This window comes from Oncorhynchus kisutch, linkage group LG9, assembly GCF_002021735.2.
Source record: "Oncorhynchus kisutch isolate 150728-3 linkage group LG9, Okis_V2, whole genome shotgun sequence".
Taxonomy (NCBI): domain Eukaryota; kingdom Metazoa; phylum Chordata; class Actinopteri; order Salmoniformes; family Salmonidae; genus Oncorhynchus; species Oncorhynchus kisutch.
The window spans coordinates 25,064,395-25,086,122 of NC_034182.2; the positions used below are offsets into that span (position 1 = coordinate 25,064,395).

A 21,728-nucleotide genomic window follows, 5' to 3' on the forward strand; every position below is an offset into this window, starting at 1 on the left:
GGCCAAGTCCAAAACAACCTCCCAGCTTCAACTAGGCTCTCCTCTCCTCCACTCCACCCATGACCCCTGGTGAGCTGTAAACAATAGCTGGTTAACAACAAGTTGGAATGCACAGAACCAGAGAAGCAGCTCTTCATTCTGTTGTTTGCTCAGCATTCCTAGTCCTGTTTGAATAGTGGTGAGGCCAGGCTGCTATTTGTTAGTCAGTCCGAAGGCCATTCTCTTCCCCAGTGTGTGTGTTTGCGTGTGTTACGATAACAGAAAATCGCTAACAAAAAGTAACGCATTACTCATTTTAGAAAATATTTTTTATTTAATTTTAACTCATGAAATGCAAAAAGGTGAAACAGGCAAAACAATCTAATTCCCTTTTTTTTTATTTTATTGATATCATTATCATTATAAATATCATTACCGTTATCATTGTTATTAACAATTCTACTTCATTTTTCAATTTGTGTAATACTTAAAAACATTAAGCATCATCAGAATTGCTTATAAATAGTTTTGTTTGATTGTTCTTATATGCCAACCAAGCAATGGGAAAAGTAGTGTTTCAGAAAAGGAAACACTTTCAAAGTCGCCCAAGTCCACCACTCAAATGTGAAATTTGGGAGCCATTTTGATTATCTTTGTCACGTTATTGTCTCTGTCCAGCAGGACTCGAAATGACAATGTACAAAAACAACAAACATCATTTACTGTACGACTACACCTGGAGAACAACAACAACAATAATAATAACCATAGTCATAATAATAACAACAACATTTATAACAATGATAGTAACAAAAACATAACAAACACGATAATACATTAGTATTTGGAATGGGGTGACATGTAATGAAACTTCACTGCCTTTCCATGGAGTAATATTGAAACTGGCTTTATTGTTGAGCCACTGGCTTTATTGTTGAGCCAAAATGGCTACTTTAATTCCATCCAACTTTGACTGCTTACTGAGACCAGGCTCTGTACCAAGGGCCTGTGCGATTTCAGATACATTTGTAAACTGGGTGGGGAAGCTCCTTTTTTTTTAGGATACAAACAGTCTTTGACCCTCTATGACAAGACCTTAGCCTTTCTCACTATGACTCAAGGCAGGAGGGGTGTACAATATACAACACCTTCACATCTACCCCTTTATCATCTCATTAGCGGCGAGGGTAGTGCCCATAGCATGCTCCTCGCAATACAACCACAACTATAAGACCATGGTGCTAGCGTGAGCACAGTGAGAGACTGGGGTTAGTGTCTTCTCTCAGTGGTAGGAGAAAAGGAAGAGAGAGCTGTTCGTTTGTTTGTGTTCGGCCCTGGGTTTCATCATTAGAGCGAAACCAAAAATGAAAGCGCAAAGTAGCTGTATAAAGGTTTCAAATGTAATTCAGACAGCAGTTCAGCTGGAGTCGTCAAGTAGATGGGATGGAGATTTTAGGAGAGGAAGAATGAGAAGGGATAGAATGGAAGGACACATGGAGACGTGACGGTAGATTTATTGCAGATGGGGTGTCGACCACACGGAACGTTGATCACGATCATCATCTAATAATTCCCTTCCTCTGTGTTTTGTGTAGGGGCCTGTTCCTAATTTCAAACTCGCAGAGCTGTACATGTAAATAGATAACATACTTTTGTCTTTCCTGATTGACTCTCTCTCCTCCCTCCTCCCTGTCCCTCTCCCTCTTTCTCGTCTTCTGGGCTGTATACGAACCAACCAACCAAACCCCATGTCCAACAGCCCTTCCATTACCCCTTCTCTTTTAAAACCCCAACTCCTTTCAGCCTACTTTACTCACCCTCATCCCTACCCTTACCCTCCCAAACCCCCTTTTCTTTCAATCTTTCAATTCATTCAGTCGCTCTCTCTCTTTCTGTCCCTCTGCATTCTTCATTCGTTCAGTTGGTCTCTAGACCTTGTCCAGTAGAGATCTCTGGCAGTAGAGGAGACGTCGTGGTGTCCCGTACTTCCTGAAGAACAGCAGGGCTCCCAGAGTGAGGACCACGCAGACCAATAGGAGGAGGGGGATCACCACGGCCGCCGCCGTGGCCCCGCCTTCTCCCTCCTCCACCTCGATGATGATCACTTCCTCCTCGCCGTCCCGCTTCTTAGGCTCCTCCCCCGCGCAGCCCATCCATTCGCTGAGCACTGATTTGGGGTAGCCCGACTCCACCCTCATGTGCTGGTTGTTGAACTTCCAGTACTTGTTGGCTTTGTAGAAGTAGGTGTAGGCTGGAGAGAATGTTAGAAGAGAGGAAGGATGAAAGGTCCGATATAAATCTAATTAGAAACTGGGTGGTTCGAGCCCTGAATGCTGATTGGCTGACAGCCGTGGCATATCAAACTGTATACCATGGGTACGAAATAAACCTCCTGTAACTACATTGGTAACCAGTTCATAATAGCAATTAACATGCACGCCTTGACACACTTACATCCTTCTTCGCTCATGATGGCAGCCTTAATGTTGTCGGGGACACCCTGCCATGTGTTGATGGGTTTGGGGTAGTCTCTGTCCACAGTCTGGGACTCTTCATTGAAACGGTAATACCTGACAGACAGAGACAGGCAGGTTACGGAGAGGGACGGGAGAGAGAAAAAATAACAAAAGAGAGGAAGAAAGAAGAATAGACGGATAGCGGATGAAACTGCTTTTTTTTCCAGATAGAAAGGTACACAGAAAAAAAAGAAAGAAAGGAATGAAGGATGAAAGACAAGACTCACTTGGTCCCTCGGAAGTAGTATGTCTGTCCGGTGGGGGTGTAGAAGAGGGCAGCGTCCAGCTTGTCTTTGGGCAGCCCTGTGCCCAGCTCCTTCAGAGTCTTAGGGTAACCCTGCTCCATACTGGACTCTGTGAACACCCAGTACTTGTCACCTGGAGGGAGGAAGAGGGAGAGGGAAGGAAGGAGGAGGGGAGAGAAAATCTATAAGCACACAGATCTGAAAAGGATACAAAGAAAACAATAAATGACTACCAGTAGCTAGAATGGGCTTATCAATGACAATGCAAAACCATCATGCGAAAAACTGAAAAAGACATTGCCAATTGAAGTGAACCTACCCTTGAAAAATACAAATTTGCCATCGTTCCTCTCGTAGGCAGCGTTGATGTTTGGTGGCAGTCCCTTCCAGAAGTGACCGATGGGCATGGGGTAACCCTGGAGCACCTTGTTGTTCCGAACACGCCACAACCACTTATCCTTCACCGGAAAGACAGTGAGTGTTTACAGAGCACAGTACATACACACACACATAGGTTTGGTAGTTGAGTGACTTGATGTGCCATTCAGTCCTTCTCAGTGGGTGTAAGTGCATTTACAGTGCATTCGGAAAGTATTCCGACCCCTTGACTTTTTCCACATTTTGTTACGTTACAGCCTTATTCTAAAATGTATAAAATTTATTTTTTTTCCCTCATCAATCTACACACAATACCCCATAATGACAAAGTGAAAAAAGGTTATTTGAAATGTTAGCATAAAAACAGAAATACCTTATTTACATAAGTATTCAGACCCTTTGCTATGAGACTCGAAATTGAGCTCAGGTTCATCCTATTTCCATTGGTCATCCTTGAGATGTTTCTACAACTTGATTGGAGTCCACCTGTGGTAAATTCAATTGATTGGACATGATTTGGAAAGGCACACACTTGTCTATATAAGGTCCCACAGTTAACAGTGCATGTCAGAGCAAAAACCAAGCCATGAGGTTGAAGGAATTGTCCGTAGAGCTCCAAGACAGGATTGTGTCGAGACACAGAAATGGGGAATTGTACCAAAACATTTCTGCAGTATTGAAGGTCCCTAAGACCACAGTGGCCTCCATCACTCTTAAATGGAAGAAGTTTGGAACCACCAAGACACTTCCTAGAGCTGGCCGCCCAGCCAAACAGAGTCAGGGAGATGACCAAGAACCCGATGGTCACTCTGACAGAGCCCCAGAGTTCCTCTGTGGCGATGGGAGAACCTTCCAGAAGGATAAACATCTCTGCAGCACTCCACCAATCAGGCCTTTATGGTAGAGTGGCCAGACAGAAGCAACTCCTCAGTAAAAGGCACATAACAGCCAGAAGGCACCTAAAGACTCTCAGACCATGAGAAACAAGATTCTCTGGTCTCATGAAACCAAGATTGAACTCTTTGGCCTGGATGCCAAGCGTCACGTTTGGAGGAAACCTGGCACCATTCCTACGGTGAAGCATGGTGGTGGCAGCATCATGCTGTGAGATGTTTTTCAGTGGCAGGGACTGAGAGACTAGTCAGGATCCAGGGAAAGATGAACGGCGCAAAGTACAGAGAGATTGTTAATGAAAATCTGCTCCAGAGCGCTCAGGACCTCAGCCTGGGGCAAATGTTCACCTTCCAACAGGATAACGACCCTAAGCACACAGCCAAGACAACGCAGGAGTGGCTTTGGGACAAGTCTCTGAATGTCCTTGAGTGGCCCAGCCAGAGCCCAGACTTCAGATCTCTGGAGTGACCTGAAAATAGCTGTGCAGCAAAGCTCCCCATCCAACCTGACAGAAAGAATCTGCAGAGAAGAATGGGAGAAACTCCCCAAATACAGGTGTGCCAAGCTTGTAGCGTCATACCCAAGAAGACTTGATGCTGTAATCGCTGCCAAAGGCGGTTCAACAAAGTAAAGGGTCTGAATACTTATGTAAATGTGATATTTCAGTTTTTGCTTTGTCATCATTGGCTATTGTCTTTGATTGATGAGGAATAAAAACAAACAAAAAACTGAACAAAATATGGAAAAAGTCAAAAGGTCTGAATACTTTCCAAATGCACTATATGCAAATATGTGTATATTTCTGTGCCATGTGTTTCGGTGTGGTTATGTGTTAGCCTATGTAGTCGTTTATGTGTTCCATATTTACCTTAAAGACAAACATCTCCCCCCTGAGGATGGCGATGGTGTCGAAGTGTCCCTCACAGACATCTGGTCCGTGTCCGGGGTGGTCTGGTTTGGAGGGTCTGGTGGGGCGGGGGGGGAGGGGGAGGAGCTCCGGACGACCCTGTGGTCGGACACAATCAAGACAAAATGAGGAAAGACGATAACCAGAGGTGGACTTGAGTGAGAACTGAGTTGACAAAATGAATGCGAAGTCCTTCTTTCTGTGAACTAGACAAGAACTTCCTGCCTGTTTAGCCTTCCTGAATCATTATAAAGAGACAGTCGGTATTAAATATGTCTGTAACATTCCAGGAACATTGCTATAACATTCCATGAAACTACACTCTTAGAAATAAAGGTGCTATCTAGAACCTAAAAGGGTTCCCTTTGAAGGGTTCCCTTTGAAGAACCCTTTTTGGTTCCATGTAGAACCTTTTCCACGGAGGGTTCTACATGGAACCCAAAATAGTTATACTTGGAACCAAAAAGTATTCTACCTGGAATAAAAAAGGGTTCTCCTATGGGGACAGCTGAAGAACCCTTTCGGAACCCTTTTTCTAAGAGTGTAGGAGTTTACCATAGACTGCCTGGATTCCGCGGCGATCGTCATCAGGCAGCTGGAAGTTCTCTGTGTCCATCCACTGATAGAATGGAGCCATGATGGCAGACGGGTCGTTGGAGTGTTCTAGACCCAGGGCATGACCCAACTCATGGACCGCAACCAGGAACACATCATTACCTACAGAGGTAGAGAGTGAGAGAGAGATAGAGAGTAGAGCAAGAGGAGGAAGAAGGGAAAAGGTGGGAAGAGGGAAAAGACAGTTTGAAAAGAGAGTAAAAGTAGCACGTTTACCAAACAAAGTACAGACGCGCCCTAACAGTACTGTGTAATTCAGAATGACTTAATTCCGACTTCCAGACAACCCAGTGAAAAACACTCAGGTGTCTATTTTCACTCGCTCCCACTCCCTGTACCTCCTGTTTAAGTCTCTACGCTTCTCCCCCCCCCCCCCCTTCACTTCTCATCTCCTCTCTCCCCTGGTCTCGCCCCTCTTCCAGCTCTCACTCCTCTTTCTGATAATCTCTCACCTTCAGTGGAGGTTGGTGGGAGGAGCTATAGGAGGACGGGCTCATGGTGATGGCTGGAATGGGATAAATGGAACGAAGTCAAACGTGGTTTTCATGTGTTTGACACGTTCTATCTCTTCTGTTCCAGCCATTACCATGAGCCCATCCTCCTATAGCTCCTCCCACCAGCCTTCCCTGCTCACCTTCTCCCTCTTCCTCCCCCTCTCCCTCACTTTCCTCTTCCCCTCTCCTCCCCATTTCCCTTGTCTCTTACCCCCTTGGTCGGCGTAGCCGGTAGTCCAGGGCTCGGCGTTGTCAAAGTGTGTGTCGCCCCCTATCCCGTTCCCGGGGAAGTACGCGTGGGCCAGGAAGCCGCCCTCGCCATCGAACGGCGTGCTGTCGCCGTGGAAACCCTCAGAGAACGAGAGCATGATGTCAGCGTACTTGTCGACCTTGTCCCTGATGTGGCTGTAAGGGATCTCACGGAAGCGGAGAGGGATGGCTGCCTCCCACACCTTAAACGCCCGGCGGATAGCCTCGTATGTGGCGTGTTCCCCAATCTTAGGGGTGTAGTTCTGTATGCTAGGTGAGGGAAAGGAAGGAAATAGCAGATTTGACGTTTTAAAGAATAAATATATAATAATATCTTCTGAAATGTGTATTGGTTGCGTTTGTGCAACCTTTGCTAGATGCAATCTCAATATGATCCCGTTTTGATTGATTAATATTCCTTAAGAGCTCTAGATCTAACAAGTTACTTGAGATAAATATTTTATTTATACTGTATGTGTAATTCTTATAAGTGACAAGTGAACTTTAAAGACTTAAGAGGAAGTTAGACTCACTGCTTACATATTAGCTGTGCTGTGTAGTCTTACCTGAAAGTGACTTCTTGTTTGTCCCACTTCAGCCCCTGTACGGCGTATCTCTTCCTCCTCAGGTTGCTCTTCAGCTCAGATCCAAACTTGTCTGGTACGCCACAACGCGGCCGCTTCATCGCCCTGGCAACAGCAAGACACACCTGTTTGTTACCTTTACCATGTTACAAACTGTACAATGTCTATATCTGAGTAAATCATTAGAGCATATGAATGGGTTTTGTACCACATCTGGGGTAATGACATCACTTAAAGTGGGTTAGCTGTTCTGTATACAATTCTGAGACTACAATTCTTTAAAAACAGCCAACAGCATGAATCTTTATCAATACGTTATGCGCATAACGCTTAAATATTTGCATTCTTTGACTTTGTCCTGCTCACTCAGGACTCACTGTAGGGTGTTGGTGTCCATAGATCCGGTGACGGTGAGGCCGTAGAACTTCTGCATGGCTGTGATGGCCGTATTGATGGACTTGGGGGAGCGGATAGCCTGGGCCCGGACGTCCCCTGGAGGCAGGTAGCCATACTGCTGAAGCCACACCTGGGATAGAAAGAGGAGAGATGGGAGGGTAGAGACAGTTAGACCCTGGACAATTCAATGTCTTTGAAGATAATGGTAGAAAGGGACACACACACACACACACACACACACACACACACACACACACACACACACACACACACACAGATAAACGCACATCTCTCTCTCTCCTCCTCTCTGGATTTTCCCACCATTTCCATCAGCCAGAAACAACACAGAAACCGACCCAGGATGTCATTGTAAAGAGTGTTTTGTGTGTACATGTGTGTCAATATCTGTGGGTGTGCCTGTTTGCCTACTTACAGTGCTTATCTGAACGTGCGTGTGTGAGTGTGTGAGGGTGTGAGTGTGTGAGGGTGACAGAGAGAGATTGAAAAAGATAGAACGAGAGAGGGAGAGCGAGAGAGATCTGGGTGGGTGGATGGGAGTTTTAGTATCCAGTGTTTGAATAAACCGATGCAAAGCTGACATTGAACCAAAACCGTGTTGTACCCAGGAACACACACTCCCTTCCTTACAACAGCAAACAGACAGAGATTGGCCAGACTGAACACACACACACACACACACACACACACACACACACACACACACACACTGAATTATACAAAAAACTATTCTTATTGCAAGAGTTACTGCAATGTAATTCCATTTATACACATTAAAAACTTGCTCCTTAGCTTATGCTTGGCATTTTAAAAGGAAACTGTGACCTTGTTGTGGGATTGTAAGGAGAAATGAGGGAAGAGAATCGAGCCAAATAAATCACAGTAGAACCATAACACTGATGTCATCTCAGACGTGGATCCCCAGAACTTCGTCTTTTCTCTCAGTCAGAACCACGGGGGCTCATAGAAAATAGACGTGTGCTTTCTAGACCCTACATGCCTATGTAGAGGGAGAGAGGAGTGACATCTATACTAACAACATCTATGATTCATTTGACATTTTAGTGATTCAGCAGAGGCTCTTATCTTTTCCCCCAGTGGGCATCGAACCCACAACCGTGCTCTACTAACTGAGCCACACGGGACCGCATCTGAGTAGTGGTAGTGAGGCTTTTAACCAGGTGAGATCATACTTAACCAGATTAAATATAGCTTAGCGACTATCCTGCGCCATTCCCAGAAAGTTGTAAGAAGGTTGTATGCAAAATAACCATAGGACGACCACGCTCTCACCAAGATGTCAGAAACATATGGTTCTCAGAATGTTATGCGTTAGCTGGGTATGGCGTTTCAGTCAAATGTCTGACCAAGAAGTGCTAAACTTTCACCTATCTCGCTCTCAAATACAAGAGCAGTCATGCGGAGCTGCTTAAGCCTCTGGCCTTAGTCTAAAGTTACAAACTGACTACATCAGTGCAACAGTCTCTCTATTAGAGAGAGCGAGAGAGAGAAAGAGAGAGAGAGAGAATGAGAGAGAGAGAGAATGAGAGAGAGAGAGAATGAGAGAGAGAGAGAGATGTCCTCAGACAAACATCAACCTAATGGAGATTATTCATTCTAGTCCGACGTAATGTTTGTTCATGTGTGTGGGTGAGAGACAAGATGAGTGTGCGCGCGTGTGTGCGCGCACACTTGTGTGTGTGTGTGCTGCACAGACAGGCAGTCAGTGAGTGTCTCAATCTTTTCCACAAATTCAGTCAGTGGAATTACAGAGAATTCTTCTGTAATCCCAGAAAAAACCCAACCCTCTCTCTAATTTATTCCATCTCTCTCTATCTCCTTTTCTCTTAAAACCCCCAACCACGTGTGTCTATATAATAGTATACATTTTATAGTTAGTTGGGTGAATATAGTCAGCCTTCCTCTTTCCTAGAATGTCTCTCTCTCATGTCGTTTTAGATGAGAGGTCTTTTTTAATATCGAGAAGAGTTGAATTTAAATGAGGGAGGAAAAACGAGAGGAGAGTAAGAGAGTAAGAGTGAGGAAATGGCTGGCTTGTACCTGGGCAGAGATATTACCACACACAGCCACGGCAGACAGGGTGAAAAACAAGGTTCAATTATAGGCTGCAGAGTGAGGTAAACTCTCCCTTTGCTCATGTCAGTACTGCAACCAGCCCGCTCTTTCAGCAAGACCTACACACTGTATCAATCCATCTGGTCCCCACCTCCAACAACCTCTCTCCATGTCTGTATATCTAACTCCCTCCAAGCTCCCTCTCTCTCCACCCCCCTCTCTCTCCATCTCTCTATCTGACTGCTCCTAGTGTGCGCTGTGGCTCCACTGTGGTGACGAGTCTGGCTCTGTGAAAACACTTTCAGCTCAGTCAGGATGAAAAGTTTCCCCCAAAACGAGAAGACTCTCTCCTCTCTACCTCTCTCTCATTTCTCTCCCTCTCTATCTTGGTCTCCTCTCTCCACCACTTGTCCCCCACCCTCTGCTCTTCCCCCTCTCTCTTTCTATCTCCCAAAGCCTCACATCCCCTCTGACAACGCCAGCTATCCCATCATGCAACTCTCCTCTGGAACTCCCAGCAGCAGTTCCAGTCAAAGGTTCTATTTAGTAGGACTTCTACGTCGCTTATTGCCAGCCTTGGGGTAACTACAAACCCATGTGTGTGTGGTCATAGCCTAGGGTCATGTAACTGCAATTTTAGTAAACAGACGCAAGTCCCTATAAGTTACGCAATTTGCAGTGATTCATATATTCTAAGGAAATGCATTTCAACAAAGACAGGCTGTGTGACCTGCAAAATAAAATAACGAGTAGATTGATGACAAATATATATCCTGTCCAACAGACACTCATGAAAGTATTAGACACCCGGAGGATAAAGTAGCCTGATAATATACTAGTACCTACTGTATACTACCTACTGTATACTCACTACTGTATACTACCAGGGATGTGAAACTTTGATGGGGGTGCCCCCCCATTTATTTCGCCCAATTTTTCAGTTTTTGATTTGTTAAAAAAAATTGAAATATCCAATAAATGTCGTTCCACTTCATGATTGTGTCCCACTTGTTGTTGATTCTTCACAAAAAAAATACAGTTTTATATCTTTATGTTTGAAGCCTGAAATGTGGCAAAAGGTCGCAAAGTTCAAGGAGGCCGAATACTTTCGCAAGGCACTGTAAGAACAAATTCTTATTTTCAATGACGGCCTAGGAACAGTGGGTTAACTGCCTGTTCAGGGGCAGAACGACAGATTTGTACCTTGTCAGATCGGGGGTTTAAACTTGCAACCTTCCGGTTACTAGTCCAACGCTCTAACCACTAGGCTACCTTCCCTGTTTGACCATCAGTTATCATATTAAAAATGGCAATGGGCACAAGCCCAGCTAGTAATTTGACCATGCTTACTGCAAGTTTAGATAGCTGGCCGCTAGACTAACTTACCAATATATATCATAAGTGTCACGTCCTGACCTTAGTTCCTTGTGTATGTCTCTGTTTTAGTTTGGTCAGGGCGTGAGTTGGGGTGGGCATTCTAGGTTTGTATTTCTAGGTTTTGTATTTCTGTGTTTGGCCTGGTATGGTTCCCAATCAGAGGCAGCTGTCGATCGTTGTCTCTGATTAAGAACCATACTTAGGCAGCCTGTTTTCCCATTATGGGTTGTGGGTAGTTGTTTTCTGTGGCTGTGTTTTCCATACAGAACTGTTTTGTTTTTAAAATGTATTTCTCTTGTTCTTTTGTATTCTGTTTTCAGTTTATTAAATATATTATGGACTCCTCATCAGAGGAAGAAGAAAACCATTACAGAACTACCTACCAAGAAAGGACCAAGCAGCGTGGTAACCAGGAGCAGAGGGTTCTGGACTCCTGGACTTGGGAGGAGATATTGGACGGCATGGGACCCTGGGCACAGGCTGGGGAATATCGACGCCCCAAGGAAGAACTGGAGGCAGCGAAATCTGAGTGGTGGCGATATGAGGTAAGGTAGCGCAACAGGCACGAGAGGCAGCCCCCCAATTTGGTGGAGTCAGGCGAATGACCTGAGCCAACTCCCCGTGCTTACCGGAAGAAGCGCAGTACTGGTCAGGCACTGTGTTATGCGGTCAAGTTCACGGTGTCGCCAGTATGCGCTCGTAGCCCGGTGCGCTATAGACCAGCCCCCCGCAAGTGCCATGCGAGAGTGGGCATCCAGCTAGGGTATCCTGCGCCGGCTCTGCGTGCCTTGTCTCCGGGGCGCTGGGAGGGTGCAGTGCGCCCTATGGCTGCGCTCCGCCCGTGCCGGGCGAATGTGGGCATTGAGCCTAAGGGAGAGGTGCGAGTGGTATGCACCAGATCTCCAGTGCCCACCCACAGCTCGGTTCAACCTGTGCCTGCACTCTGGAGGGTCCGGGCTAAAGTGGTCATCCAGCCTGGAGGAGTGGTGCCAAGGCTGCGCACCAGAGCTCCAGTGCTCCCCCATAGCCCGGTCCATCCGGTGCCTCCTCCACGCACCTGGCCTCCTGTAGGTCTCCCCAGCCTGGTGGGTCCTGTGGCAGCCTCACACACCAGGCTGTCTCTCCGTCTCCTCCCTCCAGGTTCTCCCGCCTGTCCGGCGCTTCCAGAGTCTCCCTCCTGTCCGGAGCTGCCAGAGCCGCCCGTCAGTCAGGAGCTGCCAGAGCCGCCCGTCAGTCAGGAGCTGCCAGAGCCGCCCTTCACTCCGGCGCTGCCAGAGTCTGCCGCCTGTCCTGCGCTGCCAGAGTCTCCCGCCTGTCCAGCGCTGCCAGAGTCTCCCGCCTGTCCGGCGCTGCCAGAGTCTCCCGCCTGTCCGGCGCTGCCAGAGTCTCCCGCCTGTCCGGCGCTGCCAGAGTCTCCCGCCTGTCCGGCGCTGCCATTGTCTCCCGCCTGTCCGGCGTTGCCATTGTCTCCCGCCTGTCCGGCGCTGCCAGAGTCTCCTGCCTGTCCCGTGCTGCCAGAGTCTCCCGCCTATTCGGGGCCCCCCAGTCGCCGCTCCAAAGGCGCCACTAAAATGGGCCAAGACTATGGTGGAGTGGGGTCCCGCACCAGAGCCGCCACCGCGGACAGATGCCCACCCAGACCCTCCCCTATTGGTTTTGTGTCCGGAGTCCGCACCTTTGGGGGGGGGGGGGGGGGGGGGGGGGGGGTACTGTCACGTCCTGACCTTAGTTCCTTTTTTATGTCTCTATTTTAGTTTGGTCAGGGCATGAGTTGGGGTGGGCATGCTATGTGTTCAATGTTTTTGTATTTCTGTGTTTGGCCTGGTATGGTTCCCAATCAGAGGCAGCTGTTTATCGTTGTCTCTGATTGAGAACCTACTTCGGCAGCCTGTTTTCCCACTACGATTTGTGGGTAGTTGTTTTCTGTCTTTGTATTAGTTACCAGACGGAATTGTTTCGGTTGTTCTTTTTGTTTACTTTGTAGTGTTCAGTTCAGTTTAATAAAATAACAAGCACTTACCATGCTGCATATTGGTCCGATCCTTCCTACTCCTCCTCAGAAGAGGAAAACTGTTACAATAAGGTGTTTAAGCAAGAAGCAATTCTGCCAAGCGTGAAGATACTGCAGATATTTGGGTTTCAAGCAAACTGAAAAGAGCTGTCTTCAGCCCTCTCAGTCCACATGTCTTTTATAGTGGATCTGGTTTTCTTTAGTCAGCGGAATTAGTGGCATCTTTTCCCGACTCTCTTTTTTAATAGTTCACTGATGCTCTGAGAGATAGAGAGAGCGAGAGAGAAGAAAAAACAGAGAAAAGGAAAATAAAATGTTCATTGGGATTGAACGACAATGAAGGAAAGTGAGAAAGAAATGGGGGATAAAGATGTAAAAAAATAAAAATAATAAGAAAAGGGTCAGAAAATAGGGGACAGGAGTATTAAAGTTTAATTTTATATTTAGGGAGACGGAGTTGACTGAGTCAGTTATTCCCCTTCAGACGGTGCCAACGGAAAAAACAGACACCAGAGTTTGGTCGTAAGCGGCTCAGTCTGAGAGACACATTAGCCTCCCTGGCCTTCTAGTGTGGCGTCCCACTTCTCTGACCCATTTCAACCCGAACCGGGGCTAAACGTTAATGCTAACTAACTAAATTACTTTTACTGTATATACACGCTTAATATAATGTAGAATACCTGAGTTCTAGGCTAAAGGAGCGACCATTTATAACATAATAATACACTTGGCTACTCTTAAGCCTACCCCTCAAGTGGCCAAGTATGGCCGAGTCAACACTGGACGCTAGCTTGCACATGGCTCCAGTCTACACAATTAGACCCAACCAAACCGTAGGTGTCCTATGCATATTGTTAAAGCCTATCAGTTTATGAGCCTCAATTTCCTACATGAACCTGGGTTCATATAGGGATGTAACGATTCACCGATACACATCGGTCCCTGATTAAATAGTTTAAGATATGAGTGCATAGGTCCGGGGGCCCCAAACCGATCATGCATTGGTAAGAAAATCCATTCAAACATTACGAATCAGCGGTTTACAATTCTTTCTACCTTCCGAAAATACCTCTCATCTTTTGTGACAACTGCGTCCTCTCCTTCAGGGTTGAACTAAGCATGGAATTATGTTGACAGTCATTGATCTACAGGTCACTTTGCATACCAAACCACCCCAGGCAATATCAGTAATCGAGTCAAACTGCTTGATGTGCTCAGTTTGCTACATGCTGATCGGGGCTTACATTAGATTTGATTGTTCAGGTTCACCATCGGCAATAGTTTTGGTATCACATCTTCTACCTGCACTGCATAGTCAAACATCTTCTACCTGCACTGCATGGTCCATCAACTTCCAAACAGTCTAAACCTGTGGTTCCCAAACTTTTTATAGTCCCGTACCCCTTCAAACATTCAACCTCCAGCTGCATACCCCCTCTAGCACCAGGGTCAGTGGACTCTCAAAAGTTGTTTTTTTGCCATCATTGTAAGCCTGCCACACAAACACTATTGGATACATTTATTAAACATAAGAATGAGTGTGAGTTTTTAACACAACCCAACAAAGAGCTCTTATAGGACCAGGGAACATATAATAATATAATAATAATCATTCATTTAGCTCTTTATTTAACCATCTTACATATAAAACCTTATCTGTTCATCAAAAATTGTGAATAATTCACCACATGTTAATGAGAAGGGTGTGCTTGAAAGGATGCACATAACTCTGCAATGTTGGGTTGTATTGGAGTCTCAGTCCTTTTCTACACACAGTCTGTGCCTGTATTTAGTTTTCATGCTAGTGAGGGCTGAGAATCCACTCTCACATAGGTACGTGGTTGCAAAGGGCATCAGTGTCTTAACAGCGCGATATGCCAAGGCAGGATACTCTGAGCGCAGCCCAATCCAGAAATCTGGCAGTGGCTTCTGATTAAATTCAATTTTCACAGAACCGCTTGTTGAAATTTCGATGAGGCTCTCTTGTTCAGATATCGGTAAGTGGATTGGAGGCAGGGCATGAAAGTGATAACGAATCCAGTTGTTTGTGTCATTCGTTTTGGGAAAGTACATGCGTAATTGCGCACCCAACTCACTCAGGTGCTTCGCTATGTCACATTTGACATTGTTCGTAAACTTGAGTTAATTTGCACAAAAAAACAATACAATGATGGAAAGGCCTGTGTGTTGTCCTTGTTAATGCAGACAGAGAAGAGCTCCAACTTCTTAATCATAGCCTCAGTTTTGTCCCGCAAATTAAATATAGTTGCGAAGAGTCCCTGTAATCCTAGATTAGGATGATTCAGGTGAGAAAAAACATCACCCAGATAGGCCAGTCGTGTGAGAAACTCGTCATCATGCAACCGGTCAGACAAGTGAAAATGATGGTCAGTAAAGAAAACATTAAGCTCGTCTCTCAATTCAAAAAAGCATGTCAATACTTTGCCCCTTGATAACCAGCGCACTTCTGTATGTAACCATTTTCACTGTAGTGTCCAAAACGTCTTTCAAGCAGTCAGGCATTCCCATGGCAGCCAGAGCCTCTCGGTGGATGCTGCAGTGTACCCAAATGGCGTCGGGAGCAACTGCTTTAATGCGCATTGTCTCCCTGTCATGGCTTTTGCGCCATCAGCACAGATACCAACACATATTGACCACCAAAGTCCATTTGATGTCACAAAGCTGTCCTGTACTTTAAAAATATCCTCTCCTGTTGTCCTGGTTTCCAGTGGTTTGCAGAAGAGGATCTCTTCCTTAATTGACCCCCATAAACGTAACAGATATATACCAGGAGCTGTGCCAGGCCTGCCACATCTGTCAACTCATCCAGCTGTAACTCATATAATTCTCTGGCTTGTGTGCGAAGCAGTAATTGTTTCAAATCTCCTGCCATGTCACTGATGCGTTGTGAAATAGTGTTGTTTGCTGAAAAACTCCTGTGGATTATTTCTCAAATTGCCATGTTTTGTTTCTCAATGTCTGCGCAAGAGTGAAGATTTCATTGAGTTGTGAGATAGTACTTTTGCACATATAACACACCTTGGCTGAGGAAAGGCACTACTCCCAATAAGTGAATCCCAAATCAATGTAGTTCTCATCATATTTGCGCCTCTGCGATGATCCAACATCCCTGTCTGTTGTTCGGTGCTTTCCTGGGTAAAGGGGCAGTAGCTCTTCGGCTGCATCAAATTTACAACTGTCAGTGTCCATGCTAGCTGGGCTAACAGCAAATGTAGAATGACTGATGCTAGCATTGGATGTGCTCGTGGAAGCAGAACAACTTGTCATTGACAGGTGCAGGTGTAGTACTGCTGGTAGTAGCAGTACTACCAGTAGAGTTGGTATGTGTCTCTATGGACGCAGGCCTTACTTTTTTAACCATTTATCAATTTTCGAGCAAACAGAATGAGCAGCAGCTACGTTTAGCTACATACGGACCGTTAGTGGAATTCCCGCGAGAGAGTAACGGTTAATGTGATTGGATGTAAATTATTTGACTAGGCTACCTGTATTTGACATTGTGTTTGTTATTTCATTGAACACTAGAAGGTTTCATTTTATTTTTAGCAGTGAAACGAGGCTACTCAGACGAGAAAAAAAACTCCCCCAAAATGTATAGACCCATTGGAAAATATAAATGTTTGAAAATGTGTTTGAAAATGTGAAGAAAAAATAAATAATAATTTTTTAACATAAAAATGTATTATTTGGCGTACCCCCGACTGCATTGCAAGTACCGCTGGGGGTAAGCGTACCACAGTTTGGGAGTACCTGGACTAAACCATTTGATTATGAGACGGGGGTTACACAAAGTTGTGCTATATATTCATTGGCTTTGTCATAGCTATTTTTTAAAGATAAATATTAATACATTACTAGCTTTAACACTTTTAACCTGCACAAATTAATTAGTGGGTGATGGGGGGTGGTAGATTCCCAGTTTCCGTTATGGCTCAGCTCGGGTGCCTATACACCACATAGACATAATTTACACACACGCACACATGCACACACACACGCACACACACACGCACACACACACGCACACACACACACACACACACACACACACACACACACACACACACACACACACACACACACACACACACACACACACACACACACACACACACACACACACACACACACACACACACACACACACACACACACCTAAGAGAGGCCCTGCTCAGCAACAGATTATAATTTATCATGGAAAATGACTGTGTTTATGCATCGAATCGCATCGATTCATACCGAATTGCTTCAAACTAAAACATATTGTTCTTGTATCATATTGTAGCCCGTGTATATAGATACATATCGAATTGTTTTGAAAGGGAAAGTTGCAGATCTCTTAATCATCTGGGCCACGAAGGCTAAATTCTATGTCTACTGTTATACAAATAATGGGTTCTAGGACGAAAACTGCCGGGATAGCACTTGAGGGGAATGGATAAACACACCATCTCTCCATAGACATCCGTCGGTTGGTTTGTTTTCCCTGTGGCAGATAGATTAACTGAATATTTTCCTGCCTGAAAATGTTTAAGTGACAGCGAGCACTTGTGGAACAGCACGCGCCAGCACTTTTCCAACAGGGTGCTTCAACCATACAAAAACAACCCAGACAAACCATAGAAATATAATCAATAGACCAGACATTCCCATTCAAGTAAATGCTCTGTGATGGATGGATCGGCAACAATATTGAGTATACAGATCATAGAAATAGAACTATTCATTCTATTTCTATAGTACCCACACTGTCCATTTAAAAAAATGTATTTAACCTTTATTTAACTAGGCAAGTCAGTTAAGAACAAATTCTTATTTACAATGACTGTCTAGGAACAGTGGGTTAACTACCTTGTTCAGGGGCAGAATTTTTACCTTGTCAGCTCAGGGATTCAATCTAGCAACCTTCCGGTTACTGGGTCAACACTCTAACCACTAGGCTACCTGCCGCCCCAAATGACTGTGGTCTGAGAATGTATCCCCGTTCTAGTATTTCTATTTCTATGGGCCTAACCCATCTGGGATTGGACCCCTGGCATGACCTCTTCCCTGTGATCCCGAGACACGCTAGTCACCTTGCCTCCAGATGTCTGCTGTTATCGTGTTTGAAAAAAACTTCAAGGATTTCCAGATTCAGACATATGTTGCGGAGATCTGTGAAATGGATCGTCTCATTTTCATTCCTTTCCACTTCCATTGGCTAAGATAAAGTCCAACCAGCAATTTTATAAAAGTGAGACAAGGTGTTATTGTAAATAAAAGTGAATAAAATGAAATAAAATGAGGGTTTTTTCTTGGATTTATAGTATGTGCACAAAGTAATGTACATATAGAGAGTAAAGAGGTATTTTGTGATGTATAGCTCTTTTTTGTTACTATCCCATTTCAAAAAGCGCATCCCGATCTCAAGAGAAGCCTATGACTGTGAATATTTGCTAAGACATTCTCCTCACTCATCACAGCTTTAAGTTAAATTGTAGGCTTAGCCTCCCTGGCCTATCAAGTTGGACTCCGTGGGCAGTGACTTAATACTAAATCACTGAAAGGAATGTCCGAAAATTCTACTCCTACTAAGTTCGGTGCTTTCATACCGTAAATCGGAATTTGTCAGCATAAAAATCAACCCACCATCCTCTCAACTCAACCCTATTCATTACTTAGCCTATTCGTCACACACAGGTGATGTAAACCAGAAACCGTTAATTAGTGATAATCCCATCTTCCATCATGGCTGCTATGGGCAGAGTAGGTAGAAGTTGCCCTCGACCGCTGTTCCAGGGTCAGATATTTCCATCTTGCTTATGGCATTCCTTGGGATTTGGGGTTGGGTAATCTGCCGACTCCAGTACGAGCATGGGCAAATTTGATGGGACTTCGGGTGGCGTTATGGGTAGGATTTGGAATGGGTAAACGGAGCTTTGATCTGTCATGGACCCAGCATCAACATCTGCAGTCTTATTGTGACACTGTGTATGCTTTATTACCGTCTCAGTGTTGTGTGTGCACTTATTACACTATTATCACAGGGTTATAGATGTTGTATTGATTGGTCCACTAAACTGTGGCCTCGTAAATGGACAGTCTCCCAGGCATTTCTAACTGACAGTGCAACCAGTGGTTGACCATGTCTCGCTGACTGCATAAAGAATAGGGTGCCATTTCAGACGTCCATCATGTCTGGCTGACTCAGACACCAGCTGTTTGTGGTCACTGAGTCAGGACCTGAGTTCCTCCAAGCATCCTGTATTTCTTAATAAGAACAACCTCTATGGGTAGGCTAGGAGAAATGCATGGAGAAATGCATGAAATGCATGAAAAGACTAGGAGAAATGCATGAGCACCATTGGATACCTTTGACTTGGCCATTGGCTATTGCAGTCATGGCTAATGTTGGTTATTCTTGATGGTTTTGGATGTATCCAAAAGCACACTGTGATGGGTAGATAGAGAGATCTGTAATTCCCGAAGAACTGGATCTAGAATTACCCCAGGCCAGAGGCATCATGTCACCTAATATTTTTGAAGGGACACCATGACACAATATAGTGTGACAAAATATAGTGTTTGTGTAGGCTACACTTTAGTAGTGTCCCATCAGTTACAATGGGTATGATGCCTCTGTTGCTCCAGACAGTCTTCATGTCCAGTTTGCTAAAAGAGAGAACAGCTTCCTCTCCAGTCTCCAGTCGCTCTCTACCATAACTCAGTACAGATGAAAACCATTACCCCCCCCCCCCCACCCCACCCACCCACCCGCCCACACACACACACACACACACAAACACACCACAGCCCCCAGTTTCTTAGAACAAAGCAGCTGACTTGAATTTTCACAACTCTGTACTCCCCCAATGCTTTTACCCCTCCTCACTTCTTTCTCTTTTAAACCACAAAATCTGAGTCATGTAATTTTTCTGACTATTATTTGCATTTTCATCTCTTTTTCAGATTCTACTGAAATGTTCACTTTTCACTCACTGTTTTAACCTTGCCTTTCAATTGCCCTCAATTTAAAGATCATGCCACCCCATCATGAAAGATCAAGAGAAAGAAAATAGTGCCAATTATGAAGACTGGTACAGAAAGAAGTGTAGACACAGTTGGCAATAACACATAGTAGTTGATATATACCCCCACCCTTCTCGTATAAACCTTAAGCAATGTCTGTCTTATTATACTTTTAAATAGTTTTAAAATAGTTTCTGAGTTTATACATGTTGTCATAATGATTTACCTCTGCTTTTACTTCGTTTTCCGTTGAAACAACTCCAAAGAACAGTCCGCACGTCAGCGTCAGGAGCTGGATCACCTTCTCAAGCCGGGGTAACATTCCTCTATATATGCGAGTTACCCAAAAAGGAAGAGATATAGAGAACCTCACAACGGGATTGCTTCTATTGGTTTTCCACGTTATCAATTATAATCCGTCGGGATGATCTTTAAAAAACAAAATAATATGCCACTAATCTGCCCTCATGGATACTTTCTTGCCACACTTCAAGTTCTACACAACAAATCCTTTGTGGTAGAAAAAAAGAATTAAATACATGTAAAAAATATATATATAATCTTACAAATCTGTTCAAAAACTCAAATCCAGATGTTGGTGGGAAAAATCGCTGCAATCTCAGCGCTTCATAGTTCCTCTCTCTTTTGTCCCCCCAAATTATTTTCTTTATTTCCCTCTATTTTGACATCGCTCTCTGACGTGTGGACGTGGTTGTGCTAGCTAGTCGGAACTAGGAAACTCGGAAATGTCCGACTTGCTGATTCGTTGATCGCGGCACGTGTATAACTACAACCAGTTAGCAAATCTGACATTTCCAAGTTTCCTAGTTCCAACAAGTTGTGGAACGCGACAAGAGTCCTTCAACAGATAGATAATAGAGAGAGAGAGAGACTAACTATTTGCACATAGTTACAACACTGCATAACATGACATTTGAAATGTCTCTATTCCTTTGGAAATTTTGTGAGTGTAATGTTTACTGTATATTTTTGATTGTTTATTTCAGTTTAATTTTTTAATTTAAATGTTTTACCTTTATTTAACTAGGCAAGTCAGTTAAGAACAAATTCTTATTTACATTGACAGCCTACACGCTGGGCCAATTGTGCGCCGCCCAGGTTGTGATACAGCCTGGATTGTGATTTTAGGGTTGTGATACTTGCTTTGGCAACGTAAACATATGTTTCCCATGCCAATAAAGGCCATTGAATTGAATTGAGAGAGAGAGTTCCTCCATCTCCACCCAATCCATCCAATCCACCTTTCCAGAAACAAGTTTCTCACCGTTTCCGCTTGTTATAGACCACCCTCTGCCCCCAGCTGTGCCCTGGATACCATATGTGAATTGATTGCCCCCCATCTATCTTCAGAGCTCGTACTGTTAGGTGACCTAAACTGGGAAATGCTTAACACCCCGGCCGTCCTACAATCTAAGATAGATACCCTCAATCTCACACAAATGATCAATGAACCTAACAGGTACAACCCAAAATCCGTAAGCATGGGCACCCTCATAGATATCATCCTGACCAACCTGCCCTCTAAATACACCTCTGCTGTCTTCAACCAGGAACTCAGCGATCACTGCCTCATTGCCTGCATCCGTAATGGGTCTGCGGTCGAACACCCCTCATCACTGTCAAACGCTCCCAAAAACACTTCAGCGAGCAGGCCTTTCTAATCGACCTGGCCCGGGTACCCTGGAAGGATATTGACCTCATCCCGTCAGTAGAGGATGCTTGGTTATTCTTTTAAAGTGCTTTCCTCACCATCTTAAATACAGTGGGGCACAAATGTATTTAGTCAGCCACCAATTGTGCAAGTTCTCCCACTTAAAAAGATGAGAGAGGCCTATAATTTTCATCATAGGTACACTTCAACTATGACAGACAAAATGAGAGAAAAAAATCCAGAAAATCACATTGTAGGATTTTTAATTTATTTATTTGCAAATTATGG

The 21,728-nt window shown here is 44.6% G+C and overlaps 1 protein-coding gene across 1 annotated transcript; it reads right to left on the bottom strand.

Moving 5' to 3' along the window:
* Positions 1–290: 290 nt before the first annotated feature.
* On the bottom strand, positions 291–20,485 carry LOC109896970 (matrix metalloproteinase-14-like). Its single transcript, XM_031832231.1, has 10 exons — positions 19,995–20,485; positions 7,239–7,387; positions 6,844–6,966; positions 6,240–6,547; positions 5,456–5,636; positions 4,881–5,031; positions 3,060–3,198; positions 2,723–2,873; positions 2,434–2,549; positions 291–2,230 (listed from the first exon to the last, which is right to left on the bottom strand). The coding sequence occupies exons 1-10, from the start codon at positions 20,088–20,090 to the stop codon at positions 1,908–1,910; spliced, it is 1,737 nt and encodes a 578-aa protein (XP_031688091.1). The 5' UTR covers positions 20,091–20,485; the 3' UTR covers positions 291–1,907.
* Between the last annotated feature and the right edge of the window lie 1,243 nt (positions 20,486–21,728).

Excerpts from the sequence above, each read along its gene's own strand:
- LOC109896970 (XM_031832231.1), bottom strand. The coding sequence starts at position 20,090 with ATGTTACCCCGGCTTGAGAAGGTGATCCAGCTCCTGACGCTGACGTGC. Across the intron at positions 7,388-19,994 it reads AAAACGAAGTAAAAGCAGAG|GTGTGGCTTCAGCAGTATGG; the intron begins GTAAATCATTAT and ends TTTCTATCCCAG. Across the intron at positions 2,550-2,722 it reads TACTACTTCCGAGGGACCAA|GTATTACCGTTTCAATGAAG; the intron begins GTGAGTCTTGTC and ends TCTGTCTGTCAG.